At 41.7% G+C, this 19,823-nt stretch overlaps 2 protein-coding genes across 2 annotated transcripts in view; both read right to left on the bottom strand.

The window, feature by feature from the left end:
* The window catches only part of LOC146676553 (protein NLRC3-like), a 464,157-nt gene extending 447,771 nt beyond the window's left edge, over positions 1-16,386 (bottom strand). Inside the window, exons 1-3 of the mRNA XM_085401204.1 lie at positions 16,257-16,386; positions 16,080-16,172; positions 15,216-15,317 (exon numbers count right to left, since the gene is read on the bottom strand). Of these exons, the coding sequence (XP_085257330.1) occupies positions 15,216-15,317; positions 16,080-16,172; positions 16,257-16,345 (284 nt within the window). The 5' untranslated portion in view covers positions 16,346-16,386. The remainder of the gene's footprint in view (positions 1-15,215; positions 15,318-16,079; positions 16,173-16,256) is intronic.
* LOC146676554 (protein NLRC3-like) lies at positions 6,920-13,524 on the bottom strand. The gene is made up of 5 exons (XM_085400834.1): positions 13,493-13,524; positions 11,226-11,350; positions 7,752-9,591; positions 6,983-7,159; positions 6,920-6,938 (listed from the first exon to the last, which is right to left on the bottom strand). Exons 1-5 carry the CDS (start codon positions 13,522-13,524, stop codon positions 6,920-6,922), a joined length of 2,193 nt encoding a protein of 730 aa, XP_085256960.1.
* Positions 16,387-19,823: the final 3,437 nt, after the last annotated feature.

The raw sequence follows: 19,823 nt of genomic DNA, 5'->3' as shown, positions 1-19,823 counted from the left end.
TTGCTATCACTGTACACTAATCCGCACATAACTTCCAGATGAATCACACACCTGTCATTGGAATATTGGTGTACATTTACCTTATGTCTAATTTTATCTTACAGGCTTTCGTTATGCAGCTGCAGAGTCTGAAGGTGTGCCCCGTGCAGAAGTGATTGATGAAGATCTGACAGAAGACCAACAGCAAAATCACAATGTCATGGAGGCAGTGGACAGCAGTTGTGTTGGACAAGTGGAGGTTGAGGTAGCAGCTGCAAATGTGGATATACTGAAGAAATGTAAACCTTTTAAAATGATGACAGATTACAAACTCTCAGCTGTGTCTGTAATCAAACCTCTGTAACTTTGCTTCACTTCAGCAGCATCAGCTCATGTTCACATGTTGATTCATGGTTTGCTTCAGTTTTTGATGGACTGCAGAATATTTTGAAGGTTATCTGCTATAAAAAGCCAGAACAGGAAAATCTGCTTCATGTGTTTCTGTTTGATCCTCAGTGACTTTGACACAAAGGCCTCTGCTGTGATGATCACACCTCTGATCAAGTCTCACAGTGTCAGCTTTGTTTTTATACATATGGATATGTGCTGATAAATGATCAGAGTTATAATATTTCCCACTGTCTGCTGTGTGCCGTGACCTTTGACCTGCTAAAGACAGTCAGCTGTGGATTATTCATTGTTGTGTCTGATACTTAGAACTGTGAGGAAGAACACTACACAGTTAATCAGGGTCCCCTCTCTCTGAATCAGGAAAGGTGGGCAGGCCGCGTGTGGGCCGCGGGCCATACGTTGAGTCTCACTGTTTGAAATGTGAACATTGTTCTGCTGCAGTCAATGGACTAAACCAGAGAAGAAGAAAACAGACTTTACCATGAAGATCCTCAGTGTGGATCAGTATAATATCAGCCTGATGTCTGCAGTTTAGTGTCAGCACAACTTTCACATCATATTCATCTCAGCACAACTAAAACATGCTGACTGACCCCAGAGTTTCAAGTCCACATCCTGGACTCTCCAGGAAACCACACAGATGCTTCACTCCTGAATCCTGCAGCTTGTTGTTGGAGCTCAGGTCCAGCTGTCTCAGATGGGAGGGGTTGGACTTCAGTGCTGCTGCCAGATAATCACAGCTGATCTCTGACAAACCACAGTCACTCAATCTGTATAAAGAATGAAAGATGTAAGTTTATTAGACAAAGTGTGAGCTTGAAATCATTCAGTGTTTCATCATCTGTTCAGAGCTGAAGAAGGTTCAGAATGTAGAAGTTTAGAAAATGGAAACTCCAAACAGCTGACAGAGTTCATACGCCTTTGTCAGGGTCAAATTCAAGCAAGACCATGTGAAAATTAAAACACATCATCCTAGGTGAACTTAAACACCTTTGTTCCCCTTTTGTTAAGACATAGAAAAGTACACCACGCAAAAATACTGCAAAAGGAAACGGTCGCCTTATATACATAGTGTATAAACTCAAAATGCACATTTCACTTCAAATTAAGATTAAGGCTTTGAACAGATCACATAGTTCAGTTCAACATATAAGACTTTAAGAATGCACAAGCATCTACTTAAAATCTATTTAATTTATCATCCATGATATTATTTTGTACAATTCCAATGTATTTTGTTCATCTCCCTTAAATAAACAGGCAGTCTTAAAGTATGAAATATTCATTTACAAACACATATAAATGTGTGTACTGTCTCAGTGGCTGATAGTACCCCACAGGCCTCAGTGTGAGCTTGAAGACATTTATAATGTTTAAGTAGTTTAATGTGCAGGTGCTGACGATAAACACATTTTGAATGAAAGCCGGGGAACTTTGGTAGCACAGAAACAAGTGGCTATTCTTTGTGACTATATGGATCACTCACAATACCATTATTTCACACAAAGGCACCAAATTAATACTCAAAAAAGCTGCAGCAATACACACAAATATAAACAGTACTTGGTGACAACTTTGCTTTTAGCCTTTAACCCTTCTTGACTACTTTTGATGTGGCCTCTATATTTTACCTTTAAAAACAGTTTATCTTGCCAATCTGTTATTTTCTCATTTTGACCAACTGTATCAGCACAATTTATCTAAATTCAGACAAAATTTTAAATACAAGTAGAAAGTGATATTTTGACTGTAAAAACCACACACATGTTTAACGAATCATCTTCATAACTTGAAATGCAAATAGAGATTGTACACTTTTAAAAATACGCACACGTTTTGCAAACAACAAAGTTATATGGTACTATTTACCAAAAAATGCAGCCAAGGTTCAGACGTTTTTCATATAATCATTTCAAACTATTTACAGAACAATCAGGTGTCAAACAATAGTTTGTGTCACTCTAACACATATGAGAACAGCACAGGGATAAACCTGCAGGTCTGACAGCAGGTGTGTCACTCAGCGTTTACACTGCAATCTGCCTTTGTTGGCTTTAAGGCAGCAACTGTGACGATCACTAGTAGAACTGACACACAAAACAAAACAACAGCTACACACTAAATACACAAGACAACAAACTAACTTGAGACCAAACACGGTAAACGTCACAAATCTCTCACGTATCAAAACTCTCTCTCTCTTTCGCTCACTCGCTCTCTCTTGCCGGTCACTCCTAAAACTTCCCCCTTTTGCTAAACAACCAAATGTCATGTTTCCATATCATTTTTGATTGGTCGACATGGTACATTTTCCCACCTATAGGGCTTTGGAGCGTGATGTCACGGGAGATGGGCCATGCCCCCTTCCGCCATGACAGTAGGCCAGCCAAAGGATACCATTTCAGCTATGGATCGTACGTGTTGTGTTGTCGGTTGCAACGTTAGATCACACGATCGTGAAGGCAAGAAGCTGGATAACGGGCTCTCTTTTCATTGTTTTCCGTCCTGGAGGCAACGTGAGGGATCCCATGTATCCGATATTACTAAACAAAGACGTCAGGCTTGGATTGCAGCGGTGAGACGAGCGGATATCGAGTTCTCTGCAATCCCCAGCTTTTTGTTGGTTTGCTCACGGCATTTTCTTTCCGGTGAGTTCTAAATTAATTCATATCACTCTTGAAAGGCTTTTAGTGTTATTTTCAACGTGCTGAGGTCATAGATAATGAGATAAAACATGCTAATGTGTGATGCTGCAGAACCACATCATGTCGACTGAGTAGCTTATGATTTGGCATTATTGCAGGCAAACCAGCATATGAAATGGATGTAACAAATCCAGACTGGGCACCAACACTGCACATGGGGCATGACGACATACCTGTATCAGACTCGGACCGGCACTCAAGGCGTACGCAACGGAAGCGAAAAAGAGCACCCATCGGAGGTAAACAACCCCCCCCCCCTCTAAAAACATACTAAATTGCTATCACTGTACACTAATCCGCACATAACTTCCAGATGAATCACACACCTGTCATTGGAATATTGGTGTACATTTACCTTATGTCTAATTTTATCTTACAGGCTTTCGTTATGCAGCTGCAGAGTCTGAAGGTGTGCCCCGTGCAGAAGTGATTGATGAAGATCTGACAGAAGACCAACAGCAAAATCACAATGTCATGGAGGCAGTGGACAGCAGTTGTGTTGGACAAGTGGAGGTTGAGGTACCAGCTGCAAATGTGGATATACTGAAGAAATGTAAACCTTTTAAAATGATGACAGATTACAAACTCTCAGCTGTGTCTGTAATCAAACCTCTGTAACTTTGCTTCACTTCAGCAGCATCAGCTCATGTTCACATGTTGATTCATGGTTTGCTTCAGTTTTTGATGGACTGCAGAATATTTTGAAGGTTATCTGCTATAAAAAGCCAGAACAGGAAAATCTGCTTCATGTGTTTCTGTTTGATCCTCAGTGACTTTGACACAAAGGCCTCTGCTGTGATGATCACACCTCTGATCAAGTCTCACAGTGTCAGCTTTGTTTTTATACATATGGATATGTGCTGATAAATGATCAGAGTTATAATATTTCCCACTGTCTGCTGTGTGCCGTGACCTTTGACCTGCTAAAGACAGTCAGCTGTGGATTATTCATTGTTGTGTCTGATACTTAGAACTGTGAGGAAGAACACTACACAGTTAATCAGGGTCCCCTCTCTCTGAATCAGGAAAGGTGGGCAGGCCGCGTGTGGGCCGCGGGCCATACGTTGAGTCTCACTTTTTGAAATGTGAACATTGTTCTGCTGCAGTCAATGGACTAAACCAGAGAAGAAGAAAACAGACTTTACCATGAAGATCCTCAGTGTGGATCAGTATAATATCAGCCTGATGTCTGCAGTTTAGTGTCAGCACAACTTTCACATCATATTCATCTCAGCACAACTAAAACATGCTGACTGACCTCAGAGTTTCAAGTCCACATCCTGGACTCTCCAGGAAACCACACAGATGCTTCACTCCTGAATCCTGCAGGTTGTCGTTGTAGCTCAGGTTCAGCTGTCTCAGATGGGAGGGGTTGGACTTCAGTGCTGCTGCCAGATAATCACAGCTGATCTCTGACAAACCACAGCCCCACAATCTGTATGAAGAATGAAAGATGAAAGTTTATTAGACAAAGTGTGAGCTTGAAATCATTCAGTGTTTCATCATCTGTTCAGAGCTGAAGAAGGTTCAGAATGTAGAAGTTTAGAAAATGGAAACTCCAAACAGCTGAAGCCAACAGGAAGCAGCTTCAAACAAACACAACAAGAGAAAAAACTCTGAATGTTTCACATTAAAGTCGTACATTTCTCATAAAAACAGGACAAAGACTTGAAAAAGTCGTGTTTTTCCTTCCAGGAACCACAAGGCTTCACTTTTAAAGGTGAAGTGTGAAAGAAATGGACATATTTGAAGTCCAACACCTTTTTCCAGTCACATTATTAAAGCAGACAAACTACAAGCTCATTTTCATTCCAACAAGTCATCTTCTGACCTGGACTAACAACACTGGTCTCTATGTGCAGCTGGCTGTGAGACCAGTGCTCAGGGAGCGTCTACAAAGTGCAACACTGAAAGAACATCGCACACTAGCTTTGTCCCAAAACGTCGGCTGCATCCTTCGGAGGACCCGGTATTCGCGGTCTACGTGGGCCGGGTCCTTCAAAGACTGAAAAGGCTGGAAGTGCGAGGCTGTGAAATGGGACGGTCTCGCCTTCAGATTTGCATCACCGCTGTGTCGGTGGAGTTTAATAAACTCGGCCGTCTGCTCTTTGCTATCTAAAATATAACAGGACACTGGCGTAAACTCTCGACCGTCTCACACTTCTGTTTAATCAGTTTCCTGTTTAACGTTTATTCAGCTGTGTGAAAATCCCGGAGGAACTTTGATCTCAGCCAAACCGATTTACTCCGGAACAAATAAAACACAGAAAAAAGGCAAACAATTACATTACATTACATATTTGAAGTTTACACAGCTACTTTCTCACCTGAAAATATGTTAAAAGTTTATTTTGTGACCCAGAAAGATTAATAAGAGTAATTTGAAAACTTAGTAGCTGCCGCCATTGTTGGCAGCTGAAATTTGGCTGGGCGGCGCTATGAATTCTGGGATATGGTGGGCCACGAAGGACACACCCGACGAATCCTTCAAATTCGGGGAAATGAAGGACGCATTTGTCGGGCACATTTGAAGGAGTCGACAAATACGGACAGCCTTCATCGCCTGGCTGTGACGTAATCGGCCTTCAAATGCAGCCTCTGGAGGATGCAGCCGACGTTTTGGGACACAGCTACTAATTTGCTTCCATCATCCAACCTGAAGAGGAAACAGAGACGCCTCCCCTTCAAAGTAAAAGCTGCTCCTTTTGGACACAGTATCAAAGAAAGTCTACAGTATAACATAGAAAAGACAGAACAAAGTTTTGGTTGTTTTTAAATTGTGCAGAAATGAAACTACACTAAGCTCAATTATGTGACAGACATTTCATCCCATGTCAGTTTGGCCTCATCCTGGGCCGGATTATCCAGCACACACTCTGACCACAGGCCCAGGGGCCACGCACAGCTGGGCTCCATCCAAGAGACAGCAAACAAACCAACACAATAATAAAAAGCACCATGTGATCTTCTTACATCTTCAAGACAAACATAGTAAAAACATGAGCATATTTGTTTCCTGATAAAATGATGTGACAGGTAGAACAGAGTAAAGTGGTGGTGTTACAGCCTTTCTCCCCTCTGCTGCCGAGGCTGTTAGTCTCTCCCAAACTCAGCTACAGGACTTCCAAATGAATGAAAGCAGCAGAAGTGGCTTTACAAATGAAAGAGGAAGAGGAGAAGAAGAGGAGAGGGAGGCCACCCTGACCATCACTCCAGCTGAAAACATCACACTTCCATTAAAGTTGGTGAGGAAATGTTGAGCAGGATGAGCTGCTGGCTAATCTGGAGGCTGTAGCAGCAGCTCACAGTCACAGTGGATTTCCACTCATGAAAAAGCTCTGGCTGCTTCATTTCTCATCTCATATCAGAGACTTTAATGCTTCACTGAAGCTGTACTGTGATGCTTCCATATCCCAGTGAGGCCTCCATAATGATTTCAGCTGTTCTGTACACACACTGTGTGCCCTGTATGGCTCAAAGTCTCTGCAGCCTGTTTTTATCTGCTATCATCAGATCTTCATCATCCTCATTCACATCCCTCACACACTCTACAGCCTCATCAGCACTGACTTCATCTTCACTGACTGATGGAGCACAACATGAACCTGTGGAGGCTGAAACACTGTCCTGTCAAACATCTCCCCGTCACCACTCCACTTCTGTCAGCCTTTAAATGAACCCTGCTCAAGTCTGTCACTTCTGTTTGGAGCCAAAAGGAAAAACTGTTGTTCAGTCGTTTGGAAAGACAACATTTCTGAAAGCACTCAAACTTCTTCACATTTGTCTTCAGACACATCCTGAACATTTAGGAACTGAAGAAAGTTTCAAACATCCATCAAAGACCTGAAATATAGAAAAACAACAACAGCCGCAGTCAGTGAACTCACCTCAGAGTCTCCAGTCGACAGTTTGGACTCTCCAGTCCAGCACACAGAAGCTTCACACCTGAATCCTGCAGGTTGGTGTTGTTACTCAGGTCCAGCTCTGTCAGATGGGAGGGGTTGGACTTCAGAGCTGAGGCCACAACTTCACAGTGAGACTCTGAGAGTCCACACTGAGTCAGTCTGTGATGATAGAAAATATAAAATGTGTTATTATAAAAGCAGAAAATCTGCATTATAAACACAGACTGAATGTATATGAAGACAAAACAGAGTGAGGTCATAATCTGATGAATCTGCTCTTCACATCTGTGCTTCAGCTCCTCTTACTGTGTTTGACATGACACAACGATTGAGTCTCTCTCAGACCTGCAGACTTTTAATGAGAATCTTTGTTTGGCTTTAATCTGCTTTTGGCTTTTTCATGGATTTCATGGATGATTTGAGTGATTTCCAGCAGGACACTTAAACATGTCAGTGGACGTCCTAAAGAAAATATTCACTGATATGAAACGTGTCATTGAACAGGATTAATATCAGTGGAAACATGGTGGAAACAGCTGTGACTGCATGGATGTGACACACTTCAAATCTGTTCTCCACTCTTGGATTTGGGATCCATGGAGCTGCTGCTGAGTCTGTACAATAAAGGAATGGTGTGGAAGGTTGCAGCGTACGGACACAAACACTTTGTGCTTACAATCTGATTTTATTTTCAACATTAAACTACTAACCTACACTGATCAATGATGTTAATGATCACATCTGGACTCACCGAGCCTTTCTGCAGGTCCTCACAGCTGGAATCAGTCTCTGTCGTCCCCGCTTTGATGTGTTGTACTTCAGCAGGGCAAACTCATCCAGAACCTCCTCTGACATCTGCAGCATGAAGGCCAGAGCTGAGCACTCGATCTCAGAGAGTTCCTTCTTTGATCTGTTCTCTGACTTCAGGAACTCTTGGATCTCCTGAAATAATGAGAGGTGGTTCATCTCCATCAGACAGTGGAAGATGTTGATGCTTCTGTCAGGAGAGATTTCATCACTGTTCATCTCCTTCAGGTTGTTGATGACTCTCTGGATGGTTCCTGGACTGATCTCTGTCTGACCCAGCAGACCTACTAAGAGTCTCTGGTTGGACTCCAGACAGAGGCCATGAAGGAAGCGAACAAACAGGTCCAGGTGGCCATTTTCACTCTGGAGGGATTTATACATGCCTTTAGTCAAAAAGACATCCATTGATGGGAAGCTATAAGACTTGAACATGTTCTTAAAAAAAGATCTGTTTTTGTATTCTTCTCGGAAATTCCCTAGAAAACCTTCTACCACCTCTGTCTTCCTGTTGGTGTGACAGTGGAACATGTAGACTGCAGCCAGAAACTCCTGAATGCTCAGATGAACAAAGCAGTAGACTGGTTTCTGGAAGATCACACACTCTCTTTTGAAGATCTCTGTACAAACTCCTGAGTACACCGAGGCCTCTGTCACATCCAGACCACACTGCTCCAGGTCTTCTTGGTAGAACATGATGTTTCCTTTCTCCAGATGTTCAAATGCCAGCCTCCCCAGCTTCAGAAGAACTTCCCTGTCAGCCTCCGTCAGCTCCTGTGGACTCGTCTCACGTCCCTCATGGTACTTGTTCTTCTTCCTCTTTGTCTGAACCAGCAGGAAGTGTGAGTACATGTCAGTCAGGGTCTTGGGCAGCTCTCCTCTCTGCTCTGTAGTCAACATGTGCTCCAGAACTGTAGCAGTGATCCAGCAGAAGACTGGGATACTACACATGATGTGGAGGCTCCTGGATGTCTTCATGTGGGAGATGATTCTGCTGGACAGCTCTTCATCACTGAATCTCCTCCTGAAGTACTCCTCCTTCTGGGCGTCAGTGAAGCCTCGTACTTCTGTTAGCCTGTCAACACATGTAGGAGGGATCTGATTGGCTGCTGCAGGTCGGGAAGTTATCCAGACGAGAGCCGAGGGAAGCAGATTCCCCTGGATGAGGTTTGTCAGCAGCTGGCTGACTGATGACTTCTGTGTGACATCAGACAGCAGCTTCCTGTTGGTGAAATCCAATGAAAGTCTGCTTTCATCCAGGCCGTCAAAGATGAACAAAAGCTGAGAGACAGCCAGCTTCTCTGCTGTGACCTTCTGTAATGTTGGATGGAAAACATGGAGCAGCTCCAGAAGACTGTACTGCTCATCTCTGATCAGGTTCAGCTCCCTGAATGAAAGCAGAACCACCACACTGACATGTTGGTTCTTCGAGCCCTCTGCCCAGTCCAGAGTGAACTTCTGCACTGAGAAGGTTTTTCCAACACCAGCCACGCCGTTGGTCAGAACCACTCTGATGGGTCTCTGTTGGTCAGGTAAGGCTTTAAAGATGTCCTGGCACCTGATTGGAGCGTCATGGAGGGCGTCCATCTTGGAAGCTGTCTCCAGCTGCCTCACCTCATGTTGGGTATGAACCTCTTCACTCTGTCCCTCTGTGATGTAGAGCTCAGTGTAGATCCTGTTGAGGAGGGTTCTACTTCCTGTTTCATCACTTCCTTCAGTCACACGTTCACATCTCCTCCTCAGACTGATCTTATGTTCATCTAAAACCTCCTGCAGACCAACATCTGCTGAAAGAAAGAAAAACAATGAGACTAAAGAGAAAGAAAACTCTTCAATGTCTGAACAACACAAGAAGTCCAGTTTTCAGAAATGAGTCCATCAGCAGACAGATGTTCAGTCTTACTTTGTACACAGCTGCTCTGACTGCCTGTCTGCAGTCCAGCTCTGCTTCTGGATCTTTCTCCACACTGTGCAGAAGCTCTGATGGTGACACAGAAAAGTCACAGTGGAGATACTTCTGTCCACCTTTGATTAGACTCATTATAAAAAGGAAAACAAAGTTTGAACACAGTCATGTTTCCAGTTCACTGACTTACATTTATTCCATGGACACTCACTCTAACCTGAAGCACAGCTACAACCCAACATTGTTGAGGCCTCATCTCCTCCTTTCCTGACTGTAGAGGTTAAATATGCAACAACCAACAAATAAAAGAATTTGGTTCATTTCAAAGAAATTCACACGGTGACCAAGTAAAGTAACCGTAGTAAAGGAGACAACATCCCGTTGATGGTGGGATTATTTGAAAGATTTGCTTTAGTCACGTCACCAAATGCAGTTGAACCACCCGTGGATCCATGTTTGACCATTCTACCACTCTGAGCTCTGCTTTTTAATCATTTTATTATTATCATCATTCATTTATTCATTCTTTGGAGGGGGGCTATTTCCTAATGCCGCCCTAATAAGCTGATGTTCAAGGGGAAATAGAACAGAAACTCTTTCAGTGTTATTCATTAATAAATTAACAGATAAACTGTGAAGAAGAAAAAACTGAGATTTAAAGGAGAGAGTGAGAAACTTGATCATCCATCCTCATAATACATGTTTATCAGTATCTGCTGTGACCATACTGCAGTAATAACTACAAGTCTACATTTCTGTGACTGTTGATCAATCACAGCAGGAATCTGAGCTCATCTCTGCACACAGAGCAGCTTCAGCTCTGGGATAAACTGCTCGCTTCACGTCCTTCTCAGCTCACAGACACTCATCCTCATATTTTCCTTTAACATTTGATGGTATAATTCATCTGAGTTTACACTTTATCTGCATAAATACAGAAAAACATACCCAAACACCAGAAACCATCAGTTTCACCATGTAGAATATATTGTTGTTTCCTTGCTTTTAATTCAGAGAAAAACTCTGATTTGGATTTTCTCTGTTCTCTTTGCCACAGCCCATCCCAGCAGCAGCTGAAGCAGCTGACTGTCACAACACTGAATAACACTTTAGGAGGAATTTCAGAGGTCAGTAAAGCTCCAGTTTCAACATCAGTTAATTAATCATAGTTCATCATAAATGTTAACCTGGCTGGCACACATGTTAATGTTAGCCATTTAAATATTAGCAGTTAGCTGAGGCCACAAGAAGAAGAGGCCCTAGAAGAACAATGGATGATAAGATTAGATTTTCAAGACTAGGCAGAGACGTGTTTTCCTTACCTAACCTAACCTACAGTTATGTTTCCTTATTTCTGCTGTTTGCATGTTCACAGCTGAAATAAAGCTGCCTCTTTGACTTCATCCTGTTGTGTTTGGGTCCAATTCTGCCTGCCACACAGCGCTACAGGACAAAGTCTAAGATTTTTATCTTTTTAATGAATCTTTGGTCATATTTATCCAGGAAAACACAAACATGTAAAGGAGTCATCACAGTTCTCTGACCTCGTTGGTTCAGCACTGAAGTCTGGAGGGTAACCTTTGGACCAGTCACTCCTCACCGACGGACAGCTGGATCCTGCAGACTGTGACCTCTGACCTCTGCAGACACAAACATGTTTTATTCAATGATCAATTCTCTGATAAAGTGATTGAAGCAGCTGTGATCACACAGACTGCAGATAATGCAGCTGTTTCCTGTCAGTAACAGTCCTCTTAGATTAGAGTTCAGCTTTTTACAGGAAAACAAACGTCCCTGAATGCAACAGTGAGACACAGTCTGCCTGTGTGGCTGTGATAGCTGCCGTTAGGAGTGCTCATGTGTTTGCAGTTAGACGAGGAGATGTTACCATCATGGACACGTTAACAAATCCTGCAGCATCACGTGGCACAAACACTTTGTGTTCCTGTCATCTGCAAGCAACAGGAAGTTCATTAATAAAGGCGGGATGGAGACGCGACTGTGATGGTTCTCCTTCATCCAGCTGTTACACACATCTGGGCTCACACGACGAGCCTTTGTCTAATACAGCAGCTGCTCTCTGAACACTTTTCTGAAGAGGAGCTGCACAAACCTTTGTTTGCTTTCTAGAGCAGCGTATCAAAGTCAAACTACCCACTGCTAGCAGCTGTTTCTATCATAGTTTAGGATCCAGATGTGTGAGGTCTAGATTTACACCTCTGATTAAAATACATAGTTAAAAACAGCCAATTGAGTCCAAATGTGTCTTAAACCAGATAAACTGACAGTTACAGCTGAGCCTGTGTGTCCTTGGAGTAGGGCTGAACGATTATGGAAAATAATCTAATTGCAATTTTTTTGCCCCAATATTGCGATTGCGATGCGATATGCGATTATTTTTTAAGGTCTTTGTCTTCTGTATTATTAAACAAAGACAAGCAATACATCATATAGTATGGCCAATACTATATTACATTAATTTTAAACTGTTCTTTCCTGGAAGACAGACCTCTGTTATGATGACATGAGGTGATGCATGAATTGATGACTGACATTTTTATTTAACTTCTTCAATCACAACAGTATATTTGAACATACACAATAGTTTATTTTTAGCTTACAAACATCTGAGCATAAAGTGCTGACAAGGAACCCTGGTGTAAACATTAAAATGAAAGTCAGTACAATGTGCAGATTGCAGAAATATACATAAAAAAAATCAGTGGCTTTACCACACTCAGTTTTTCGACATCTGTGAACTACTAGACAGTCATTCAATTAAAAAATAATATTAAATAAATAAAACTAATAAATAAAAAATACACACATCTTACTGATCTTTGCAGTCAGTAACATTACACATAAAGTGCAAACATAATAGCAATTGTATAAACACACACACAAACACGCCTTTAAAATTTAAAGGCGTGAAATTGGACGGTCTAGTTCTGATTAGCGTCACCGCTGTCTCGGTGGAGTTTATTAAACTCGGCCGTCTGCTTCTTGCTATCTAAAATATAACCAGACACTGGTGTAAATTCTCGACTGTCTCATACTTCTGTTTAATAAGTTTTCTGTTTGACGTTTAGTCAGCTGTGTGAAAACCAAGGAGGAACCCACCCGGGGGATTAATAAAGTTTTATTTTATCTAATCTAATAACTTTAATCTCAGCCAAACCGATTTACTCACGAACAAACAAAACACTGAAAAAAGCCCAACAATAACATTTTTAGGTTGTCTAAGTGACTTATATATTACGTTTAACCCGAGCAGCGAAACTCCGCGGTGATCTGAAAATGATGTGCCGGGAGTTGTGCCGTTCTCGGCCGCATCAGTAATCCTCGAGCTCCCGGCTAGCTGTCGAGCTGGTGGGTAGCAGACGCCTCTGAAAACGTCGAAGCACTTTTGCAAATATGGGATATCTTGATAAACCGAGCAGATATTTGATGTTTACACAACTACTTTCTCGCCTGAAAATATGTTAAAAGTTTATTTTGTGACCCAGAAAGATTAGTATGAGTAATTTTAAAACTTAGTAGCGGCCGCCATTGCTGGAAACGGGAATTTGGCTGGGCCGCGCTATGAATTCTGGGATATGGTAGTAATTTGGACAGCCTTCGGCACGTCGCTGTGACGTAATCGGTCTACAAATGCGGCCTCAGGAGGATGCAGCCCATGAATTTGGACATGTCCAGAGTATAATCGCAGCCTTTGCGGTTAGAAAATTGCACTTGATCATGTCGCGATATTATCGCAAATGCGATATATCGTTCAGCCCTACCTTGGAGACACTGCTCTGCTACAGAGATGCATTTTAGAAACCAGGAAACATTAAAATCATTTAAATCAGAGAGTTCTTGTTACTAACAGCTCACCTCTCTGCAGCAGAGACTTTAAAATCAATGATAAAATCTTACGCCTAAATTAACTTTACTGTTAACGAGTTTTCATGTTTCTGTAATCCACCAGTGTGCTCATGCTTTTTAAGTGAAAACATATTTTTAATGATCAAATATAATTATGTTTGTTATTTGTGGATTTTAAATGTCCTTGACAGAGACAGATGATGATCATTATCCTGCACTGTGCTCTCAGGTTTGGTCGAGCTAGCACAAAGAATGGCTATGTTGAACTTCCTCCTGGGATCTACACTAAGAAGTGAGTCCAACATTAGCAGGGTCTCTTTCCTTTATCTGATTCACTTTAGCATTCACAGTCACGTGAAGCTTGTTATTAACTCGATAAGTCAACCCAGGGTTTCAGCTGAGCGCTCACATGAAACACATGGTGTTGGCAGCATCTGATCAATCATATTCATGGAGCCGTGTATCAGCAACAGAGCAGCTGAGTTTGCAGAAGGAAGTCAAACTAAACCACAGGAACAATATGAGGAGATTACACACATAATAAAATACTAGCAGTAACACAGCTGCTGCAGACAAATCAGTCGTGTGATCGTGTGTGAGAGGAGAAGGACTGTAAAGGAGTTTGGTGTTAAAAGCTCTGTATGAATGTGGGAGACTTTGAAGGGCTTTAAAAAGGCCAATATAAAATAAAAGGCAGCAAAATTGCTGACTGTGAAAGTCACCAGACTTATCAGAGCTCTGTGATTAAGACCTGTAAGAACACCTGTTTGTACTTGTTGGCATTATATCAAACACACACGTATATTAAGCCTTGTGGACAGTCATAGCCTGCTGCTAGCATGAATGCTAAATGTACTGCTGTGGATGATCAGCTGAAAAACTTGTGGTCAGTTTGACTGTTTGCTGTATTTAAAGTGTTTTTCTCAGTTCGTCTGTATTCAAAGTGCATTCGGGGCTTTAGCTGACAGCTCTTTGTGCTAACAAACTAAACTCTCTTAGTTTAAGCCAACAGACTTTACCAAACACAAAGCCTGCTGCTGCCTCCATGGGTTAGCTTGTGTGACTGGTGTTTACACCAATGAAATCTAAATCACACTAATGTGTCCTCCAAGGTGTTTGGTGGGAGCACTGAGTGAAACATAAGAGCTCTGGTAAAATAACAAACAGGGCTGTGAGACCAACTGAAGTGATAAAAATACTGTTTGAAGATAAAAAACACTTTGATGTTCTCTCGTCACCTAACAAAGTCCAAACCCTGTGAACTATTTTAGCTTTAATAACTGTGGATTCAGGTATCCTGAACCCATCTTTGGACATTTGTAATGAAATATTTTAAAACTCCATCAGAGACTCCTGATGTGGCTGTTTGGAGAAGGAAAAGAGGGACAAAGTGGAGCGTTGAGCTGAGGCTTCATTCACTGCAAACCTACAGTTATGTTTTCTTATTTCTGCTCTTTGCATGTTCACAGCTGAAATAAAGCTGCCTCTTTGACTTCATCCTGTTGTGTTTGGGTCCAATTCTGCCTGCCACACAGCGCTACAGGACAAAGTCTAATATTTTTATCTTTTTAATGAATCTTTGGTCATATTTATCCAGGAAAACACAAACATGTAAAGGAGTCATCACAGGTCTCTGACCTCGTTGGTTCAGGTTCAGCACTGAAGTTTGGAGGGTAATCTTTGGACCCATCACTCCTTATAGACGGACAGCTGGATCCTGCAGACTGTGACCTCTGACCTCTGCAGACACAAACATGTTTTATTCAATGATCAATTCTCTGATAAAGTGATTGAAGCAGCTGTGATCACACAGACTGCAGATAATGCAGCTGTTTCCTGTCAGTAACAGTCCTCTTAGATTAGAGTTCAGCTTTTTACAGGAAAACAAATGTCCCTGAATGCAACAGTGAGACACAGTCTGCCTGTGTGGCTGTGATAGCTGCCGTTAGGAGCGCTCATGTGTTTGCAGTTAGACGAGGAGATGTTACCATCATGGACACGTTAACAAATCCTGCAGCATCACGTGGCACAAACACTTTGTGTTCCTGTCATCTGCAAGCAACAGGAAGTTCATTAATAAAGGCGGGATGGAGACGCGACTGTGATGGTTCTCCTTCATCCAGCTGTTACACACATCTGGGCTCACAGGACGAGCCTTTGTCTAATACAGCAGCTGCTCTCTGAACACTTTTCTGAAGAGGAGCTGCACAAACCTTTGTTTGCTTTCTAGAGCAGCGTATCAAAGTCAAACTACCCACTGCTAGCAGCTGTTTCTATCATAGTTTAGGATCCAGATGTGTGAGGTCTAGATTTACACCTCTGATTAAAATACATAGTTAAAAACAGCCAATTGTGTCCAAATGTGTCTTAAACCAGATAAACTGACAGTTACAGCTGAGCCTGTGTGTCCTTGGAGACACTGCTCTGCTACAGAGATGCATTTTAGAAACCAGGAAACATCAAAATCATTTAATCAGTGAGTTCTTGTTACTAACAGCTCACCTCTCTGCAGCAGAGACTTTAGAATCAATGAGGAAACCTCTAGACACATCACTCTGTAAGGACACAGAGCTGGGTGGAGGTCCAGGTTGGTCCCTGTGAACAATGATGGAGCAGTGATGTGAGTGCTGAGCTGTGACATGGAGAAGAGTCATGGACAGTTAGAGATGGTCATCTCACCTCTGAGCTTTGGTCTGGCTCTCATGTTCCCCACACAGAGTGCTTTTAGAGGGAGGGGCTCCCTCCTCTCTGTCCTCACACTGATCCATGCTGCTCAATTCACATCAGCTCACACACACTTTCTACCTTCACCTGCAGAGGAAACACAAATCATTCATGTGCACATCAACTGAGAGCTGCAGAGGTCGTGTCTGATGTGTTGGACTAACATCCATCTGAGACGCAGCTTTCATCAGTTCACTACAAAAAGTGTCAGAGCCGAGTTCAGCCTCCAAATCCTCCATTACTGTAGTCCTACAAAGCAGCAGGTCAAACATGGCTGCAGAGAGCAGCTTTATGTCAGTAACCATGTCCAGGACCGAGCTGACTGCTTACAGAGTTCATACTCTAACTGCTAGCTGCTCTGCTAGCTAAGCTAACTCAGTAACAGTGACTCTGACAGCAGTTACTGTGGAACAGCGGCCGAGCTCAGGACACATTCAGTGTGTTTAGTCTGAGTCCTGTGTTCAGATTCCTGCTGAATCCAGCAGGAATCTGAGCTCATCTCTGCACACAGAGCAGCTTCAGCTCTGGGATAAACTGCTCGCTTCACGTCCTTCTCAGCTCACAGACTCTCATCCTGATATTTTCCTTTAAAATCTGATGGTATAATTCATCTGAGTTTACACTTTATCTGCATAAATACAGAAAAACAGACCCAAACACCAGAAACCATCAGTTTCACCATGTAGAATATGTTGTTGTTTCCTTTTAATTCAGAGAAAAACTCTGATTTTGATTTTCTCTGTTCTCTTTGCTGCTGAGTCTCTATCTCATCTTCACTCTCAAACATTTAAACAGCAGCGAGTCTGCAGCTGAGGGAACACAAACTCAAACTATCGGAACAGGTTTGATCGTTTCTTGCCTGTATTAATTCGGTGATTCATTAAATGTATAACTGTTATAATCTGCTGCTGAGTGTCTTACGCTGATGAAAATGCAGAAAACACAGATCACGAACACCAGTTCAACCAATCACATTCATTCCACTTTGATCTGTGACAAACTGACACGTTCATCTCTGTTAAAGTGTTGCGTTAGACTGCTATATATTTTTGTGTTCTTTATGCTGTCGATTTTCATGTCTCTGGAATAGTTGGCAGCAATAAGGATGATTTTCTGTAAAATCATATTGATATGACCGTGAATTATTCGTAGATGAGCGTTAGATTAGTTTGATGGGTTAACTCAGAGAGCTGAAGATATGGTGGACATGCTGACCTCGCTCCGTGGTGTACAGGGCCGTTTACCCTCATGATTAATATTCACAATAAAAAAATGAGGCGAACATCATGAAGTCTGTGTGTGTTTCATAGTGTCGAACCACCTTTGTACAGTGAAACCTAACAGTTACTACATGACGGAAACACCAACGTTATTTCTTTTATGTGTTTATCAGGTCACGCTGATTATTGAACAAAAACCCAAACATCAGATGTTAATCGAATCTTTTTGCTCTCTCTCCTCCTTAAACATGTTTTTAATGTTAGTTATAATTCAGAATTGGTGACTGGAACACGTATGACACATACGAACATCAGGAAATAAAAACACGATAAATATAACCTCTGTAAATGAAGTCAGTGTGCAGCGGGGGTTATTACAGCTGTGTACCGGCCTGCGCTTTGTCGGTGGTAATAGCAGCTCGATTGCTTGCGAGGCGAGCGGGTCTGTCCCACGCTTTGCCGTGAGCAGGGTTCATACGCCCTTTTCAGGGTCAAATTCAAGCACTTTTTAAGCACTTTCAAGGTCCCTTTTCAAGATTTTTCCTGCACATCAGCCCCCCCGCCAAAAAAAAGAAAAAAAAGAATGCATGTTTCAACTCGCATTACCTCAGTAAGACCATGTGAAAATGAAAACAAATCATCCTAGGTGAACTTAAACAGCTTTGTTCAACTTTTGTTAAGAAATAAAAAAATGCACCACACCATACAGTGGAACCCCGACTTACAAATGCCCCATTTCACGAAAAATTCAAGTTACGAAGGCACTGAATGGCAATATTTGTGGCCGTGTTATGGCAAAATGCCCGAGTAACAAAATCCGCTGGCTCCGATTGGCTGAGCCTACCACGCCCACAATGCCTTCCGAATCATGTGACAACCCCTTGGTTTCCACACTTGCGCTTCGCTGTTCCACTTGAACGATGTATTGTTGTTCTAGTTAGCAATTAGCCTATCGTTCAGCATCGCCTCACTCAAAACGCGCAACTCAATTACGAAAGACCCTCGGGAATGAATTCATTTTGTAAGTCGGGGTTCAGAATGTAGAAGTTTAGAAAATGGAAACTCCAAACAGCTGACAGAGTTCATACGCCTTTGTCAGGGTCAAATTCAAGCAAGACCATGTGAAAATTAAAACACATCATCCTAGGTGAACTTAAACACCTTTGTTCCCCTTTTGTTAAGACATAGAAAAGTACACCACACAAAAATACTGCAAAAGGAAACGATCGCCTTATTTACATAGTGTATAAACTCTAAATGCCCATTTCACTTAAAAATTAAGATGTGAAAATGTGAACAAAAAAACAAAAGAAGAAATAAATAAGTCTGCTCATCAGATATTGATGCTTCTTTCTTGTGTGACAAGAATTTGGAGACAGATGTTTGTTTGTTTTTTAAGTTAATTCCCAATAAAACTGTTTTATTGCTAACTACCTTGCTGTCTGTATTATTGCTGAAGTCCTAAATGATCACTTTTAAAATGTTTGTGCTAATAACATCCTGTAAAGTCAGACAGGCATGGAGAACAGCACTGACTGGGAGGCTTTGAACACATCAAATAGTTCAATTCAACATAAGACTTTAAGAATGCACAAGCATCTACTTTAAAATCTATTTATTTTATCATCCATGATATTATTTTGTACAATTCCAATGTATTTTGTTCATCTCCCTTAAATAAACAGGCAGTCTTAAAGTATGAAATATTCATATACAAACACATATAAATGTGTGTACTGTCTCAGTGGCTGATAGTACCCCACAGGCCTCAGTGTGAGCTTGAAGACATTTATAATGTTTAAGTAGTTTAATGTGCAGGTGCTGACGATAAACACATTTTGAATGAAAGCCGGGGAACTTTGGTAGCACAGAAACAAGTGGCTATTCTTTGTGACCATATGGATCACTCATATTACCATTATTTCAAATACTCCAGAAAGCTGGTGTCCAGGGTGTAATTGGCCGTTTTTGACTACTTTTGATGTGGCCTCCATATTTCACCTTTAAAAAACTGTTTCTCTTGCCAATCTGTTATTTTCTCATTTTGACCAACTGTATCAGCACAATTTATCTAAATTCAGACAAAATTTAAAATACGAGTAGAAAGTGATATTTTTGACTGTAAAAACCACACACATGTTTAACGAATCATTTTCATAACTTGAAATGCAAATAGAGATTGTACACTTTTAAAAATACGCAAAAGTTTTGCAGACAACAAAATTATATTTACCTAAAAATGCAGCCAAGACGCTTTTTATGTAACTATTTCAAACTATTTACAGAACAATCAGGCGCAAGG

The sequence above is a fragment of the Rhamphochromis longiceps genome, linkage group LG3 (genome assembly GCF_057381845.1).
Source record: "Rhamphochromis longiceps isolate RC_006_pf linkage group LG3, R_longiceps_female_GT1.1, whole genome shotgun sequence".
NCBI classification, from domain to species: Eukaryota; Metazoa; Chordata; class Actinopteri; order Cichliformes; family Cichlidae; genus Rhamphochromis; species Rhamphochromis longiceps.
Note: the sequence above shows the minus strand (reverse complement) of the source record. Positions and strands in the feature narration are given on the sequence as shown.